Source organism: Tinamus guttatus, unplaced genomic scaffold, assembly GCF_059628265.1.
Source record: "Tinamus guttatus ecotype Peru unplaced genomic scaffold, ASM5962826v1 Tinamus_guttatus_pri_ptg000749l, whole genome shotgun sequence".
Lineage (NCBI taxonomy): Eukaryota > Metazoa > Chordata > Aves > Tinamiformes > Tinamidae > Tinamus > Tinamus guttatus.
The window spans coordinates 886,341-905,986 of NW_028289283.1; the positions used below are offsets into that span (position 1 = coordinate 886,341).

Genomic DNA, 19,646 nt, shown 5'->3' on the forward strand with positions numbered 1-19,646 from the left:
CACATTCTGCACATGCTTGTTGGTTTCTCAGTTATACAGTAAACACAGGAACAAACTGTTCAATAAAGCATCGATTTGTTTTGAACGCAGCCCCTTCTCGTTCTGTTCTTCTGTTCCATTTCTCTCAAGGTCCTCTTCCAGCCAGCAGCACTGAAGTGACGGAGGGCGAGCGCGCGGGCGGTGCGTGACGGCAGAGCGAGGCAGAAAGAGGCACTTTTGTTTGGCTGGTGTTTGGTGACGTCCCTCTCCCCGTGGAGGCTCGCGCTCCGGACGCTAGATGGTAGCGCTCCCGCAGAAACCCGCTCCGGGTAGTAGGCACTTGGCAACAGGCTCCAAGGCGGCGCCCCGCGCTCTGCTATGTCATCAGGATCGGCTTCTGCCGCACTTCCAGGATATCTGCACGGGAGACAGGCAAGGAGGGAACAGGGCAGTGAGGTCAGGCAGCCTCTGGAGGCACCTACGGTGCGAGAAAGTGGGAGAGCGACCGCAGAGGCAATTCTGCACCCCCAAAAGGATTCAAACCACCACCGGGTGCATTAGCGAAGCCCGTGCCCATCCTTCCATGCACATCCTAGCTAAACAGAGCGGGGACCACCAGTACAGGCACTCAGGGAAAGATGATGGTCATCTCCGGATGTTATTTACACTGGGATGGAACAGCACTTGTCACATATGCACAAAGGAGGGATCCTTCAAATAAAAAAAGCCTAAAAGGCATCACAGGAGAAACCACAGATTTTTCTCTTCTTGCTGGGAGAAACGCACCACACACCAGCCCCAGAATGCTGCCTTCCTTAAAGGGATTTTGGCTCTGGGGATCTGGACACAAGCAATTCAACTGTTTCATGCCTTTTTTTAACCTGAAGCCTACATCTCTGTGCTCAAAAAGCTGCCACAAGAACATTTTCCTGTTGGTTCTGGCTACGGTATGCCTTCCACTGCATTGTCTGAATACAAAACAAACTTGTAAAACCTCCTGTCGTAATCACGGGCATCTGGGAGGGAAAAACTGGAGATTAAAAATCTGCCTTAGAGCCCAGACATCTCACATATTAAAAAAAAAAAAAAAAAAAAGTCTCTGTTCACAGGCACCTGCAACCCTGTGCTAAACAAACAAGGCCTCAGAAAAGGTGTTGAAGCAAAAAGCCAATATTTGAGCACGGCAGCTTTTGTGCCACCCGCTCACTCGAGCGGGCAGCGAAGGCGGCAGGAGCAGCCCATCTCCCGCAGCCTCCAAAACGCCCGCGGGAGGAGGCGACAGGCGAGCGCGCTCTGGAGCTCCAGCCCCGTCGCTGACGACATATCCAGAGCTATATTAAGGAATATATATGTACTTTGCTGAAACATTGCTCAAAGTCAACTCTTAATTACAGAAGATCAGCTTTTACTCGAATCCATAATTTCTTTTAATTTGAAATCAAGCCCACTGCACACAGCAAAAGGGCAAATGATGTAGAAATCTCTCTGCTACGCATAGTCCCCCCTTCTGCCTCACCAACTACAGTTTCCTTCTCCATAGAGCAGGAACAAAACACTCTTGCAATAGACTTTGAAATCTCAGCTTGCAAATGAGGACAAGACTGCAGACTATTACTGTACTATGCTGGTGTAATAATTTATGGCATTAAGGGAACGCCCACATTATCTTCCTAATTCTTTCAGGAGCACAGTAACCTCTTTAAACAACAACAGATTCCTCGGGAACCTTTTTCCTCTCTGCTTCCTTTCAGGAGCAGCCTGACAACAGCCACTTTAAAATAGATTGGTTTCCTTTTCAGGTGAAAAGACCCAGACAGGAAAAATCACTGAACAAAAACCCTTGTCCTGACAAACCTATTTCCAAGTCATCTTACCTGCTGGGCAGGAACAGAAGGAAAGAGATTATGTTCTTAGAGAAAGCAGCAGTTTTAAGGATCTTCCAAGAGACAGGACTTGAAGTAGCCCTGGGACAACAACATTATGTCTAGACTGTGATGTCTGGCAATGGTTTGTCTGAGGTGGCACTCATCAGCTGAAGTTCCAACCTTTCTGAGATGGCAAAAGCCACCTTACTGCACCAGCCTTCCTGAGCAGAGGCAGAACTGGCCATCATCGGCCTGGCGACAACCCTGACCACACGTGTTGCAAGATCAACATCCCCACAAGTGACCAGTGACTCCAGGCACCTCACTCATTTACAAGGATCAGCAGGGGCACTGGGACCAATCCAAGCAACTCTTCATGCAGAGCCCAACTTTAAGAGGCAAAACTGCCAAAGGAGACCACTCCAAATTCCACAATCCCCTTAATCAAAAGTCTCAGCTCCATCTGTTGCTGTTGGTAGCTGGGTTCTTAACTTGGTTATTTTGCCATCTTGAGAAAGAGGAACTTTATCTTCTAACACAAAGGCTGCCTGGGAGCCTCATGACTTTCTCTATTTATAGGTAATAAATGTTAAACTTCACCTGTTAAAATTCGATGCAATGGCAAAGTGATGTAGGTTAAGTGTGCATAGAGTAGAAAATTTTCATCCGTTCTGTTCAGCTTCAGCCAGGAGCCGACCAGGGACCGTCCTGTTCCTGACAAGGACCGTGACCTCAGGTTTGTTGCGTTGTGCAGGTCTGTCAAGGCAGAAGACAATTTTCACAGTGATTCTACTTCCACATTTATTGGTATGTGCAGCAAATATTTCTAAAATTTTTATTTTTATTTCTTAATTGAGAGTCTGACACTCATTTTTAAGAGATAAACTGCATGCAGGTCACGTTATTTTTTAGATCTTGCCTGGCATTTACCACTACTGAAGTTGTTATATCAGCAGCTGGCAGCAGTAAACAGTTGTCCTCCAACGGACCAACAAAGAGGCAATAAAACATTTGCTACCAAACTGCACAAGCAGAAATCCTCCCAGCCTTCCCTCATGTACAAAAGAGAAAATCCCTACAATTACATAGTGTGTTTCATACAGAAACACACAAGGGTAGCAGAGGAAGAATTATTTGCATCTTTTACAAGGAAAACAGACACCTGCAAGACAAAGGGGAGAGTGGGCACCAATGAGCCCGATCACTGCAGCTCCTCAAGGCTTCCCCAAGCCAAATCTCAGATCTCCCAGCAATTCCTGCCCTAACACTAGCCCCCAAACACAACTCCTAGAAACTGAGCCCTGAGATCCACAGCACTAAATGCTGATATTAAAATAAACACAATTCTGGACCACAGTAATCCAAGCTCTGGGGTCCATTTGTTCAAATGCAGAGTCCTGAAACAGCAGGGTCCAAACAGACCCATCAAAATTGTTAAAGAAAATGTAGCAAAAGCTGCTTTGGAAGCAAACGGAGCAACACAACAAGTGTCATTTTTCCTACTTCCCTGCTCCTGCATTAAAGGCATTAAAGGCCACCACTGAATTTTCCCAAGCAAACTCGGGTTTCTGCATTTGTTAAGAAATGCATTTTTGCTCCTTCTCCTTTTAGGAATGTTATATTCTTAAACAAATACAGTTTCCTGACATAAGACGTTAAAATACTCCTCTAATCCTACCAAAACTTCAGCTTTGGTAATCCTGCTTGGCTCCATTGCTCAGATTTTAATAACCATAGATTTTTCATAATCATAAACAAACCGAGCTAATAGGAATTTTGGAGGTCATCTGGTCCAGCCTCCAACAACAGCAAAAGTACAGTAACAGCAAGGGCTATATGAAATCATGGATGAGCAAAAAACAGGAGAACATATTTACAGCTGCAAGTGAAGTCACATTTCTCAGTATTTTTATATTTTTATTGACTTTTGTCAATATATTAGGAAGAGAAGAGTGTGAACAGTAACAACACTCATCATGACAATAAAGGGCACCTGGCTCTCTGTTACTGAACATAACACTATCAGTCTATGATTCCTAACACAATTTGTTATATGGAAATTAACTTTTTATTTACCTATTAACTTGCTAATGGATCACTAGATTTGCTGACTTTTCTAGCGATTTTTTTTTCTTTAATATAAGCTGTTTGGACTTTGCCAATTGAGAGTTTCTTGCCTTATAAAACTGTAAAACAACTGGATTCATAAAACGTATTCTGAACCAGTCTCAATCCTTATCTCGCTGGCTGTTTCACACTGAGTAATCAGAATTAAAGGAAAGCTGCACAACATGTTAAACCATTACATGAACAAGTTAATTCACTGGATTTTCTTTTCAGAGAACTGGAATTCAGGGCCAGTTGGAGTAAATGCCTTTTCCATGATTTCCACCTCTGATGGTGCTCACGGAATTCAGAGGACTTCTGCACAACTCTGCTGAACACCCGTGCCTTGCTGTTTCTGGGAGCGCACACTTGGGAGGATGGATAAGCTCTTTCCTGCTTATCCTCCTAAAGTTTCTCTCGAATATTTCACCTGTCTAAAAGCAGGAGATGATTTTCAAACACCTGTAGGAATCACTGGTCTCCAGCTTTGGAAAGGATGCTACACCTGCAGGTAACTCCACTTTCAGAGTGACAGAGGCACTCACTTGACTTTCTGGGGAGTTGGGTTTTTTCACCCTACAAACTTTCTGCAGAATCCAGCACTGACCCCTTTCCATGGCCCTGTTCCCTCTCCAGGGGGGTTGGGTTTGCTGCTGCTATCGCTCTCACCTCCACCATCATCATCTCTGAAGAACTCCTCGCTGTCGTTGGCCGAGTGGGATTTCTTCATTTCTGCAATCCGATTTCGGGGCACTTTTCTCTTGAGGGATGGGGAAAAGAAGGACGGGCGGTTGTTGCGCTCTGGGGTTGGCGGCGTGCTGAAAGAGGTGACCTGGAAGGGAAATGGAAGACATGCTGAAGACTGCTTGGTTTACAAGAGTGTTCTGCTTCCACTAACAAATAACCAGTCCCAATATGTGGCACGAGGCAGCCGCATGCAAAATTCACCAAGAATGCCCATCTTATTTTTGAATGTCAAAATTCCAGAGATTGAGTTAATATGAGCACTAGACATACTAAAATTGTTCATCTTCATTCCTTGGGTAAGCACACAGTAGTTGTTTCAGTGCTGAAAAAGATGCTACATGGGATCACAAGGGAAGCTCATGGTGCCTCTGTGAAGCCGGGTCACAAGGAAATCAGCCCGCAATGCCGAGGCAAAAGAGAAGTCAGTGCAAGATTATACCACAGTTTTCTGTAGGTTAGAGAAAAAAAACAGGTGAAAGGCCACTGATCATGTGGTTAGCCTAAGTGATGGCAAAAACAAGGATATAATTGTCCATGGCGAAACATGAGTTAGGTACAAAGCCACACACAGACCCTTCTTTCAGGACAGGGGTTGCTCTTGGGTAAGCCACAATTATAGTTGAACAGATCCATTTCAGGAAGAATTTCGAATGAAGTGGTTATGTGCTGTCTTTGCTAGCAATATTTTTTTTTCCTTCTTTGAGCAACTCCTATCTCCTTTCTTCACACAGTTAATTTAACAATTCCGTAAGCTCCTCCTGGACTGGGATCTCATGCTGCTCATGTGTCCATACGAATAAGAAGAGAAGGGACGTGTTAGTGAGGTGACAGCAAACCTGTTAAGCTGCTGCTGCACTGAAGAATCTGTCATCGCTTAAAAAAAAAAAAAAAAAAAAGCATTTTACCTGTCAAATGATCTTCTCTCTAGTGTACTTGATCTCTAATTTGTGCTTGCCTCAATTTATTTTTAATTCTGTAGCCACTTCACATCACCCGCGGAGGGAGAAATCAGTAACCATTAAAGTCATTGCCCGAAAGGCACTGATAAAACGTTATCACAAAGAAGCCCTAGAAGTCTGGGGGTCAGCAGGGCAGAGCGCTCCCCTAGGCCCGAGTTCTCCAGGTTGTAACTATCCGGCAGACAGCACCTACATCCCGCAGGAGAGCTCTGTCCCAACAGCTCACTTGGCCTTTTAGGAAGCCAGAAAAACACACACACCCCCACCCACCCCACACAGTTTTTCTGAATTATACCGTTTGCCTATATTGGGCAGGAAACCAGACTGAAATCCATTAATAACTACCCTGCCCAGGCCCACATGTGCACATATTTTGAAGCAATTGGCCTAATCCCCATTAATGAGGCAAAACGCACTCACTGAAACAGCGCTCCAAACTGAAAAAGGGTCCAGTCGAACTCTCTGGTATTTTATTTCACTTGTGCTTAATACTAAACATGTGCTTAAATGCTGCATCCAGATGCCCAATTTTTATTTCAACATTATGCAGTCTTTGTATTGAAGTCATTGGTGGCAAAATCTCTTTTATGCAATATTTCCTTTGAGGTTGAGGAAACAACATACATCAAATACTAATTCTGCATTTCTAGGTAAATCCTATCTGTCACAGAAATGGAACCTATCCATTTTCATAGAAAATAGGCAGAATCATCACTCTCCCTGGCATCAACATCACTCTTGTTTCAATACAGCACTCCTCCAGAAGCCTGAATCATCCACTCATCTCTATTCTCTATTTGCTCAAGGGAAGCTGCAAAAAGTCCATCTACACAACTTGAATATATTCCAAAACACACAGATAAATTTAACTTGTGATTTAATCCAAACAGTCCATCTACTGGCTTTGAAGCAAGACATGTTCCTGCTTAACTTGAAGGCAGTATTTCTGCCTGCTACTTACTCTCTCATGCACTGGTGATTCTGGATTTGAGTCCTCCTCTGTGCCATAGGGCGAAGTGTCCCCAGTAGGAACTCTGCTCACAGCCATCTCCGCGTGCCCTTTCCCTTGAGGTCCCTTCATTCGGACAAACTCCATGTTGTTATACTTGTAAAAGCCAAAAGACATCCTTTGGGCCATCTTCGCTGCCACGCTCACCTACGGCACACCAGGACAGGACAGCAACGCAGGTAAGAGCTCAATGATTCAGAGAGCTACATTCTCTGAAAGCAGCAGTGCAAGTCAAGAACACACCAGATAGTGAGAAATACATTGATTTTTACATAGCATTTTAAACCATCATCTGAGAAGTGATTTTGCAAGACAAAGCCTTCAAAAGTACAGACAGCTTGACTCCCTTCTGTCAGGGGTGAAAATGCAAGCAGATCAGATCTCAAGTTCTGCTTTGAACTGTGAATTGAGTATTTAAAGATTTAATAGCTATATTAAAAAGAGTGAAACAGCAGTGTGGTCAGACAGGATATTCTTCACCTTCAATGTGACAATAACATGCCAAACATTGCCAGTCCACTGCAAGGCTTTCTCCCTGTTTGATCTTTACTGATTTTGCATTCCTGTGCACTTTAATAACCTGCCTGCTAATTGCATGATGCCATAGGGAGATGGCTGGACAGAGAAACAACTTCAGTTTTGTATTCTCTGGAAAATCACCTAGAAGAATATGAGCTATGTGCATTTAAAACAGTGAGATTACTCAGGGCCTTTCCTCAAAGGGGATAGATCAAAGGCAAAGGAACAAAGGGAGACGACGGAGTTCACAGTAGATACCAATTTTAGTTTTAAATCCCTCAGGGTTGTCTTCAGAGCAAGTGTGTGGGTAGTTTATTGCTTCTTGCACTGTCAGCTTCAGCACAGAATCCTAAACTGCAGGTGCTGGCATTTCCCATTTCTACAGGTAAGCAAAGAAAGCTTCTCTGTGAGCAAAACTCCAGTGGCTTTTTGAAAATAACTAGGAGTATGGAATTCACTGAAGAAAAACACATTTTACATATAGGCTAGAGTTTAAAATCTTCCTGTAGCACCTTCCTCCTCTGAGGATAATTAAAAATATCCATTAGCTTTCAGAAAAGTGAAGGGGTTCCCAAGCTCTTTTTATTCAGATCCACTTCTGTGCCACGCTCTTGGGTCCTTAAGAACTTTGCTCCCTTTGGTAAACACCCAATTCTTACACCCTGATCTGGGCAACCTCATCTGTCTGAGCCAACAGAATCAGCTTTTGAGTAGCTTGCAAAGTCCAAAAGGACTGGCTACCACATAGATGACCTAACAGAACAAAAAGTCAACACTTTCAGTAGCACAAAATTGAGCACGTGTGCATTGTAAAGGACATTGCCCTTCTGAAGCACCTTACCCTGTTGTCATAGACTTTCTTGAGTGCCTCATAGCGGATGGAGCCCTGAAAAATCACCCCCTGGAAGGTGTTGCTTTTGTCACTGGCCACCAGCTCCACACAGACCATTTCTCCTTCACCCACAGTCATGTCACTGAAAACCTGTCAGGGATACAAGATAAAATACTTGAAGGACAACTGCAACTGTTAAAGCTCAAACATATTTAGTTTCCCACAACTCTCCTTATGCCCGGGATAGATGTAAATGACAAAACAAGGGAGCTCTTGGCTCCACCCCAACCTTTTTAAAATACATCGCCTTCAGGCACTGCTCAGGGCAGGCCACATCTTGAGCTAAGCAGTGCTCTCACCGAGTCTGTCCTACTCAGCCCCTCATAAAGACAAATGGCAAAATTCAGCTCTAAGTTCATATTTCAAACTCACTGAAGTTAGAGAAAACTTTAAAAAAATCGTTATAGGTCTGGCCCCATAAAAAGTCATGGAAGGAAAGTCCCTGCTGGTCACGAGCATTCGTCCAAAAAGACACTGAGGGAAAAAAAAACACTTGGGTCAGAAGCCCAGAATAAGACAAAGCTCTGCTGCAGCAAGAAACTCACCTCTTCAAAACTGTCAATCATGAAGAAGATGTTGGGGTAGCTGATTTTTGACTCTTCTCCTTTGCTGTCCATGGGGTGCTTGCTAGGAGATGCGAACACTTGCTGAGAAAGATTTGGGAGAAAGGTTACATCTTTCCAGCGAAAGGTAGACAGGAGGAGGTGCGCTGAATACAAGAGAAACAATACCAAGAGCCTACACTCCAACACTGCTCAAGCAAGCACAGTTTTGTCTTATGCTAAAGATGAGGGACACCCTGCAGGCAAGGCTCAACTGGTTTCTGACTCCAGTCCACATTGGAGCGGTTAAAGAAAAACAACTGAGGGCTGTTTGTCCTTACTTGCACATATGAAGCCTACGCGAAAATTTAAAGCTAGGTTGCTAAAAAAGGAAAAGCTGCTTCAGGGCAAGCAGCAGCATTAGCGAGGCTAACAGGACTCCCCAAAGATTACTCTGTCACCAGTGCATGAAACACAGATGTCTTCTTTTCAATCCGATTGCATGAAAACAAAACAAAACAAACAAACTGATCTTGTTAGAAAGCTTATTGTTAAGCCAGAAGAAAATAATAATAATAATAAAATCAGTTTAGTCTGCAAAATAATTTTCATAGGAGTTGAATTTTTTTTCCCCCTCTAGTTTTGTGTCTTAATGACTCTACAGGTATGAACAGAGTAGCTCTGGAGTAGCACAGCACACTAGATTCCTGAACAGCATTTCTACCTAATCAATAGCTGGCTACACACTGACAGGATAACATAAACTTTCTAAAACAAGACCTACCAGAGCAGTAAAATAGATCAAAAAAAAAAAAGTTCGGCTTTTGTTCAGTTAGAGTGAGCACCCTCAGTAGTGCCTGTTACAACTAAAATGTTCTAATTAATTAAATTAAATTAATTAAAATGTTCTAATGCAAATACACCTTCCTTCCACAGTATACAGATTTCCTTTGTCTCCTCCATAAAGAAAGTTCATAATGTGGAAACGCTACTGGTATGTGCTGACGTATTGAAATGTGTGCTGGGTGCCTCCTGGAAAAGGAGACACAAAGAAAAATCTTGGAGTCTCACAGTTTAAGCCACCAGGAATCGAGAGCAAAAACCTCCACATTTGGAATGTTGGGTAGTTCTTTTCTTCTTCCCACCTTTCAAATCTGCACACAATATTTACAGATTATTCTTTCTCAAAGCAATTTTGCTGAAATTAACTGAGGGTGAAAGATGAATTCTGGAGCACAGGGGAAACACGAAACAATGAGAAATAAAAGGCTTATGTCCATTGTGTAAATGTGGTGTCTCAGCAACAACAACAGAAGGGAATTGTTTGCCCAAATAATGCAAATTACAAATACCATAACCAGTGTGCTAGCTTGCCTTGTAGGCAAAACACTTGATTTCAAAAGAGAAAACAAAATTAAAGGATAAAAAAAACTCTGTGGCCTATTTTAGGTAAAGCCACACAAGCAGTTGAAGGAACTAAAGGAAAAGAAACCATTTGTGCAACAGAGCCTTTCAAAATAGAATTTATGCCAAGTGGAAAAAGGTGTTGGGAGATGTGTTGGCAAGTGATGTAAGAAATGTGGATTTTCCCATGTGTATCCCATCCCTGCTCATTTTTCAGTGCTCTCTGCTATGTTAAGCCCTATATTAACTGTATGCCACACACGAGCAAGTGCTAAATCCTCTGGTGTGCTGCTGCGAGGTTATGAGCAGTTTAAGTCAGAACAGGCAAGAATCTCAACCTACGCAGTATCAGACAACAGTTGAGGCTGCAGATCATCTAGTCACCTCGAGCATGTTGCCCAGGACCATGTCCAGATGGCTCTTAAGTACCTCCTGAGGATGGAGACTCCCCATAACTTCTGCTCTTCCAGAGCACAGGCACCTTCACAGTGAGCAAAATAAGTTTTTCCTTATGTTCAGACAGGACTGCCTGAACTCCAGCTTGCACTCATGGCCTCTTACCCCAGTCACTAAGCACCAAAAGATAATCTGATAATCAGCAAGCTGCCTATCATTTAATGACCCTAATAGTAGGTATTACAGACTCACTCTGAAGATTTCCGCATAAAAAAAGTTTGCAGCTTTGCCAACCATACAATTTCAGGTTTATCTTCAGATTAGTTAAACAGTTGGACATACCCCCAGCACACTCTGCCCAAATCCAGTAAGAAGAGATAACATGCCTTGAATGCTGAAAAGCCCTTACAATCTTCTGAAAGGGAGGCTATCAAGCATAATTAGATCTCAACAGGTAGATGACCAGCACCAGACAAAACCTGAGCTTCCACAGTTTTTTTCCACAGCCTAGGAATTGCTGACCTGATTTTGATACTGTGTTTTGGATCACTTAATACTAGAAGCTAACCTCTAGCCACAGAAATAACATGGTAACCTCACCTGAGATTTCTTTTTGTGAATGTGAATATCTCCTCCATCTGATCGTGTGCACACAGCACAAGTCACCACATAATCCAGCTGAAAAAGATAAACCAGATAGAGAATGAACTCTAACCCTTCATTTCTCTGAAGAAAAAAAAAATCAGACAAAAAAACTACTGTCAGCATTGCTTAACATAAGCTCACTGACAGATGGAGGAATAGGCATGACACACAGACTTTTAAGGGGATAAATGGAAAACATCATCTGCCTTGGACAAGGGAAAGAGGGGAACTTCAATGAACATGAGCAACACGTTAGAGTAATCAAAAGCCACTACAATAGCCTACCAAACAACCACAGAAAACTCATATGGAGCAGGTGTGACCGTTCTGGACGGCAATGCCCTGCTGTAACAGTACCTCCAAATTCTGACTGCCGCAAAATTAGTTTTACTTTTATTCATCATCAGACCCTGGTGCAATTGCTCTCTGCAGAGAAGTTTGGCAATGACAGTTTTGGGAGGGAGGAAAGAAGAAAACAAGGCTTCTTCTCCAGTTAATCAAATGGTCTCATATTTTGAGATAATATTCAACAAAACTTATCAGAAATCTGGAATGACTACAGTAATAATCAGCTTCCCAAAACGCTCAGTGTGAAAGAACTGAACAATCCATGAGGTAATTAAAAAATAATTTGTGCTAGTGTCGTGTTACCAACAAAAAAAGGCCCACTGAAGTTCTTACAGCAGGAGCAGCAAGCTCCCAGTGCAGTACATTGTACTTTTATGGCTCCTCCACTCAGCAGTTTTCACCCTTAGCAGCACCAGGGCTATATTTAATGAAAGTGTTACTTGTGTAGCAGTCCCATTCATTCTCAAAAACACTGAAATTTGATGAAACCCCGCATTTTGCAAAACTTTTTGTTACTGAGCATAACATTCAACCCAGCTTCACTAGGTATATTTATTTTTTTTTTTGCAAAAAGTCAATAGGACTCCACTGAAAAATAATGCATTTCTCAGTTCATTTATGTTCATTTAGTGTCTGAAGCATGAAATGAAAAGCAGGTTTTGTTTCTATTCCCCGCAAGTGTTCAAACCTCTCAAGCAAGGGAGGAGAGGGAGTAGATCAAAGCCTGCCCACAGCCTCCGTACCATAATTAGTCTGTTAAAATTAAGCAAACTTCTGTGTAACCTTTTGCAGAATGAGGTTCAGGTAGACACTCTCTTCCCAGTCGATGTCAGGGTCTCCGAGGCCAGGAAGCTTCTTGGAATCTCTGCGGTAAACCTCCACCTCAACCTGCTGAGAAAACACAGGGCCTCTCAAAATGCAGGCTACGAGCACCTCCACCCATGCATGCCATCAACAACAAAACTCCAGAAAACAAACCCAGACAGCCTTACAAACAGCAATAAGCTGAACTGACCTAGGTAACAAATGCAAAACTTGAGTGCACAAGAGCTGGATGGTGGTTCGTTACTTCAGCAAGCTGCAGCATGGGACCTGATCTAACAAAAAAAGGTGTGCAATGCCAAAGGGGGTTTTCACAGCACACTCAGACAGAGCTATGCACCACCTTGATGGAAGACGTAGAAAAACATTTGTTTCTCTTTCTGAGAGACAGGTATCTTTGCTAACACAAACACATTTGTTAAATTGACAAATGCGATTTGTAAAAATCTGACATTGTGGCCAGATGACAGCTGTAGTGGCAGTTTATGACACATTCCTCTGTTTTTCCCAGGGCAGAAAAAGAAGGGATCATTAGACAACAGATAACTGAAAAGCCAGAATATGTGATCGAAAGTTTTCGAGGAAATTTAGGTTCCTAAGTTAACTTTAGGCAGGCTAGCTTAACCTTACCCTGGTGGAGAGGAACCTCATGAGGCTCAACAAGGGCAAGCGCAGGGCCCTGCGCCTCAGAAGGAACAGCCCCGGGCACCAGGAGAGGCTGGGGGTGACCTGCTGGAGAGCAGCTGTGCTGCGAGGGAGCTGGGGACGGCAAGCTGAGCACGAGCCAGCAGTGTGTCCTGGGGCCTAGGAGACCAGAGGTATCCTAGGCTTAAGGAGAAAGATGAGAGCTGAGGGAGCCGATCCTCCTCAGCCCTGCTGAGGCCCCATGTGGAGTGCTGGGTCCACTGCTGTGCTCCTTGGTGAAGGGGGGACATGGCACGATTGGAGAAGCCCAGTGTGGGGCTACAAAGACCATCAGGACACTGGAGCATCTCTGTTGTGAGTGCCTCCCAGCACCCTCAAGTCCCTGCAAGTCACTGAAACACTCTCAGAAATAAATCTATTATCAGAATCAATACAGGCTGTCAGCAGGGAAGCAGCAGCACAGGGGGGACACCTTGTACAAGCAGCAGCACTTTGGTGGCATTCAGAACCAATGCAAAGCAGATTCTGCCTTTCTTTCTGCTATGTAGCCATAGCACTTCTCACTACTCTACACCACATTTGCTAAGAAACCATAAGCTGTGATGGGGTGGCAGGCGTGAAAAGGAGAGGAGGAAGGGCCAGCATTCCAGACTTTCCACAGTGTAACTTAAAAAGTTTGGGTAGGAAATGCTGCTACTCTCTCCAGAGCCAGATGCAGGACTGAGGCTGATGTTGGACTTCTAGGTTGTCACACTGCCAGGTTTGAGGCGCAAAGACAAGAAAGAAAACCAGCAAAAGTTTATTTCAATGACTGGACAACATCTTGCACCAATGCAGAATTATTCTTTGAGAGATCTTCACTAGAGCATGTTTTTAGAAGGCCCCACCACACACCGCAGTACTTCCTGCTATTCTGAAGCCTAGCGTGGCTTGTAACTTCAGAAGCATCTTTCTCACATTTATCCAAGTGTCCCTATAATTCCAAACGTTATCATCTTAAATCCTACCTGAATTAAACTGTCCGAGTTCACCGAGCAAAGCAACCAATACCCATTTCTTCCATGCTTCAGTCTTCCTCCCTTGTGCAACAGTCCTATTTTGTTCTACTCTTTTCTGCCACGTTATTTCCAGCCACCCGTTTTGCTCTCCTCGTTACCACCTCCCATTATACCCGTCTCTTTTTACCTTTAAGTGGCAGATACCGGATGCTGTCATTCCCCATAGGTACAACACAGACCTCGCTGGCAGGACAGCACATGTTGCTTGCGCTCCGTTCCCTGGGCACAACGCGACGCTTCGCTGCTGGGTACCGAACGTTTCGTACTCCACCGATACCCGCTTTGGCATACCTCACTGTACAACTGCTCTTTTCGGTGTGTGTCCTCCTGCCTGGAAGTGCTAAACCTACAGCTCGAGACAACCTCAGAACTCGGACACCAGTGGCGACGTACGTGCAACAGCACCAGCCTGGCTCAGGTCAGCAACTCCATCCTTATTCCCTCCAGCAGCCTCACACACAGCACTCGTTCTGGGGCCTGAATCAGCAGCCACGTGGAAAGCAATGAGCTGTTTCACGGTCAGCAGGCACTTACACACCCTCTGCACATAGGGGGAACTGCTCCCCAGGACACACCAGACACCGCCTGCGTCCTCATCGGAAGGGCTGTCCCAAATGACTGCGATCCGTGGCTGCTTTGCTGCCAAATTCATATATAATTGATACATAGTGATGCTTTGCACTACACAATGCATTGAAGTTGGAAGTTTGGGCTGTGAAAGATGACGACATTTTATCAGCATAATTTGTCACAACTGAAATCTTCCTCTTAGGAAAATGAAAGATCACTTAAAAGAAGAAAAAAAAGAAAGAGGAAAATATTTAAAGTATAACAGAGAAGTGCTGCTAAATGTTAGAAATCAGTTTAGTCAGTATACTTTGGCCCTTCTTTTTCTTGCTGGAAATCAGTGAAATAGTTAATTAGGGCTTGCAAGCAGCTATGAGCAGCTGCAAGGCCTTGCAACCAGCAATTTTCACAGAAGCTGCAAGGTCAACACGACACAATGTAAGCCCTTATCTAACTGCAAAACATAAGTGGGAACAAATTTAGACACTGGTTATATGTCAAAAACATCCAGGAAAAACACTCTGACCACCTCACGATTCCACCTGGGTATCAAACAAGCCCATGGGGCTGCTGAGTTGGACAAAAGTCCTCGTGGGCCTGCAGTCAAGCGCTCCCCTCAGGCGGAGATACCACCAGAGGTAACTCCTGGAAGCCGAGAGCCCTCTCCATTTTGGGTGATTTGGGGAACTTGGCCTTTTGATTCGTTGCAGGGTAGAAGTTTATGCTCACACTGACATCCGAGCTTGCTAAGCAACTTGCCTCTGGCTGTTTTACTCAAGACTATTCTAAATGATCTACCACAGCATAGTTTCAACATGTCTGACCTCTTTAGACATGAACCATTGGCCAAGCCCGAGACTAAGCCTGGATGCCACCACAAGTGTCCTCCTTGCATGAGGAGTTTGGAAAGCAAGGGGGTCCCTTCTGAACCTCCTGACCCAACGGCAGGGCCTCCACACACACACTCCCTTAGGCATAAACTGCTGACCAGATCCGGGACTAAGCCTGGATCTACTCCAGCGGATCTGACTTGAACCCTGACTCAAACAGGAGGGCTGCCCAACCATCCCCTTCCTTGGTTTGATCACCAGAGGCTGTACTGCAAGGGCCAGCTATCAAGCAATGCCAGAAAATAAACACTCAAATAACCATAATTAGCTTCCCAGGCTGGGCAGAACATTTAAACACCTTTTTCTTTCTCAATTTTATGAGCACATGCATTGCAAATAACTTGAAATACTGAACATGGCACTAGGAGCACTACTATATCAGGACAGTTCAAAGGGAGATATGTTAGGACAGCACATTAAATTAAATCCAAAGTTTTCTACCAAATCTAAATGGTCAAATGGAAAGAACAAACTTTAGGGCATAAAGCCATCTTCTGCTCCTACTGTCCCCTTCCCCCGTTCTCCTCTCCAAAAACACATATATATAAAAAAAAATCTATTTTTTCCCCAGCCTACACAAAGTCATGACTTATCACTCCCAAGCATCATCTCACAAGTACGTGGAAATGTACCGTTGCAATCTATTCACAGCAAAATATGCATTTTTGGACTTGCACCAATCTGCATCATCTCCATGACTAATGTCACCAAGGTTATCCCCAATACTTTGTAGGCAGCAGTGAGGTTGTGATCAGCAACTGCAATGCCACTTCTCTGCAGCTCCAGGGCATTTCTGAAACCACCAACCCAGCACAACTGGGAAGGGAAAGATACTATTATCCCAGGAGCCTCTAAGACTCTTTGGTGCAAGAATAAGAGATTTCTGGGGAAAAATAAATAAATCACCAAATGTGGCCTGGAAGTCAAAAGTTCCACCTCCAAGCCTTCGGCTCATATCTGCTTGGCATACTAGGAGGAGACTGGGAAGACACTGTGTTTTTGTGTTTTGTAACAGAGGCTTCCAAGCATCATTGCCAACTGCACAAGCAATGAGACAACACGAACTGATCTCACCAGGTCACCCATGACAACCCATCTGCTCACTCATCCCCTCAGAACTGATGGGCCTGCCTCTCTAAACAGGAAAAAAAGAGAAGTTCAGCATTTTCTGGAGAACACAGAGAAGCCCCATGGGCAGGGTGCATCCCCCAGTCCTACCACATGGAGGAGCTGCAGAGGGACTACTGACATTAACAACAGGTAACATTCTCGAGCTTGCCCAGATATTTATCCAAGGCAATACCTAGAAGGGAACAAGGGTATTTAAAAACACAACAAAACACTAAAAAGACAACAAGTCTTTTACGGGTCTTACGAAGCTTTGATCTTAAGAGTTATGGACTACTGTGATTTTTATTGACAATGGCCACAGAGGACAGTGACAAGAAAGCCCTCCAAAATAAAATTCCAGCTCCCTTTTCCTGGATACTATTATTTAGAATGAGCTCCTGGAAGGCAATCTGAACCCCACAAAAAAAGGCCACACAACTCCCCATAGCTTTTAGCAACCAGACAGTCACCTTAGCTGTAAAGCTGAAGCCCACTGCAACAGAGCGGCTGGGAATTGCTTTGCACGAGAGGTAAAGTTCAGTTACAAACAGAACATCCACTCTGTTATTTGTTTAAATATTATTTACTTACAATCCTCTCCCCACAGCTTCCTGGCTACAATCAAAACCCGTATCAACAGGATTAGTCATAAAATATCTAAAAAGCTGCCTTGACTTTACAGAGCCTCCAGATAAACCGCACCAGCAAAAAGGTATTCCCATTTCCAGCACCTTATGGAGGTTCCTTCCAAGGTCTGAATGGGATATGAGAATCTGCTCATGATTTTAGACTCCCTCTTCCCTTTGCTGAGGAGAGAAATGCTGGGTGATTGTAACTTCTGCTGCTCATCCACAACCTACAGGTGAGAAACTCTGCAGAGCAGATCATCCCAATATGCCCAGTATTCATGCCCTACTGCAAACATCACATTGACATTTAGTTCATGACTCAACTTGGGAGATTTGCAGCAAACACTGCATGAATTTGAAGGCAAGGGCACGTGAGGGTGTTTTCTGGTGGAATGGCAGCCTTCACGTGGCAGCCTCACGATGGTTGATGACACATGGAAACCATTCCTGCAATAGCTGCAGTTCCTTCTCCATCGCACGCTCATCAGGAGCGCTGTGTTCAGGACGGCTCCAACGCAACATGCTGCTTACATTGAACAGCAAACAAACTGCTTTGTCCTTTTTATCTGTAAATAAAAATTTGGGTCTGGAATCAACTCAGGTCAAATTCACCCAGACTGCCTTGCAGGAACAGACCCTAAATTCCTGTCCTGGAGATTATGTTTTTGTTTGAATAAGCAGATGAACTTGTTGCCAAATGTCTTCTCTGCTCCTGTCCTCTTTCTCACCTCCCGTGCAATATAATTTCAGTATTACAGCAGTCACTCAAGTGAACGTGGGATTGCTGGACAGAAAAGTGTGGACAAGAGAGAAGGAAACCCCACATTCACGTAACTGCTGTGATACTGAGGTCCTAAATACATTTCTTTTTTTAAAGACTGAAGTGAGAGTGACAATTACAAATAAGATGGTGAATGCTGAGGAAGGCTTAAAAAACCCACCTGATTGTATAAAACATTTCTATTTGGTACAAATACCCTCAGGGCAGAAGAACACACGGTAAAAACTTAATTTTACATTTTGTTGTCATTTAAAGGCTCGACATGCCATTACGAAGCTGGACAGATACGTTCAGAAAGACATTTACAAGAAGAATCATTTATATGATTAACAGCACTATTGTCTTTTATTCCTGAGGACTGGTATCAGTTAAGGAGATTAAAAAAGGCAGCAATTTCACCGTATCTGATAATGTTCAGCACAGCTTCCAGTCACCTAACTTTAGTGTGCATCAGGCAAAGAGCTGAAAGCTTATTCAGGAATTTTGAAAGAGAGCAAGACAATGAGATTTACCCCCTCATCTCTAACAATCGAGTAGCATTTAAAACTCAAATCCGTAAGATCAGCATGAAATAGACAGCTTGGGAGTTTTGCCTTGTGCTGCTTAAGGAGTATCTTTGGAGAGAAAAGCTCCTAGCACTGTGAGCAGCAGCGATGCAGGGCTCTGCACAGAGCCAGCCACGCGGCTGCTTCAACTGCAGCGCTCACATGCTGCGTGGGGACCACGTGGGTGACCCCCGAGCAAGCGCTGAGAGCGCGGCTGAAGGAGCAGCCCGAGGAGGCTTCCAGGATGCTCAGAACCCTTTCCAAGATCATCATTTCCCCACCGCGGCACCACGCAGGTATTTCAGCTGCATGCTCGCTTTGCCCTGGACACAAATCCTACCCTGCAAACAGCTTTGTGAATAACTACCATGTTCTGCCCTAGTGAGCGGAACAGGGGCGCTGGGACAGAAACACTGTCCCACTACATGGATTTGTGTGGGGCGAAAAGCCTGCATGTTCCCGCATGCCATCCGCATGTGGCCGTGCATTCGAGTGGGCGAGTGAGGGTGCAGAGTTCGGCCACTTGCTTCCCGCTGCATTCAGAGAGCGGCGCGGAACTGCCCCAAGTTGCCTCCAGCTAAGCCCTTCTGCTTGTTACACTGTTATGGAAAAGAAAACCATCAGAAAACCAAAAAAACGGTCTGAATGGTGCAACCGGGACAGCAAAGTAAGTGTTATATACCCCCCTGCATTTCTGCTGCATGCTGTTCAGGCTGTTGATCTCTTCCAGCCAATGCTTGCCATGCCAGAGGTCCAGCTGTACATAACCGTATAACCGATGGCTCGCGGTCAGCTCTGCTCCTGGGGCTGCAGCCACAACACTGGTCCCTTAAACTCACGGAAGATCTCAGAGTCAGAGGGATTCCTTTGCAAGTGCTTGGCAGAAGCGGAACAGAAGGCGAAACAGAACGGGGCAAGCTCAGAAGATGCCCTGGGCGTGATGTTCCCTTTCTCACTTGTTGCCTTTATCTCAGCCCCACGGGTGCAGCACTCTGCCCTATGGGAGCAGCACGCTCCCCAGGGGGCAAAGCGCAGTGCAAGACTGAAGAGGTCATCACAGCGTTGCTCTGCTAGTGTATTGCTCTTCGAGGTCTTTTATCTCGGCTTTCCTCTCCAGCAGTCTTCCTCAAAACCATACTAGTACCTTCTTTAATCCAATGACAGAGTAAAGCTCTTCCACAGAAGGGA

At 44.5% G+C, this 19,646-nt stretch overlaps 1 protein-coding gene across 1 annotated transcript in view; it reads right to left on the reverse strand.

The window, feature by feature from the left end:
* KIAA0930 (KIAA0930 ortholog) overlaps positions 1–19,646 on the reverse strand; it is a 52,474-nt gene continuing 32,828 nt past the window's right edge. Inside the window, exons 3-10 of the mRNA XM_088537371.1 lie at positions 12,195–12,302; positions 11,019–11,096; positions 8,622–8,723; positions 8,026–8,166; positions 6,618–6,812; positions 4,620–4,782; positions 2,445–2,600; positions 1–396 (exon numbers count right to left, since the gene is read on the reverse strand). Of these exons, the coding sequence (XP_088393497.1) occupies positions 356–396; positions 2,445–2,600; positions 4,620–4,782; positions 6,618–6,812; positions 8,026–8,166; positions 8,622–8,723; positions 11,019–11,096; positions 12,195–12,302 (984 nt within the window). The 3' untranslated portion in view covers positions 1–355. The remainder of the gene's footprint in view (positions 397–2,444; positions 2,601–4,619; positions 4,783–6,617; positions 6,813–8,025; positions 8,167–8,621; positions 8,724–11,018; positions 11,097–12,194; positions 12,303–19,646) is intronic.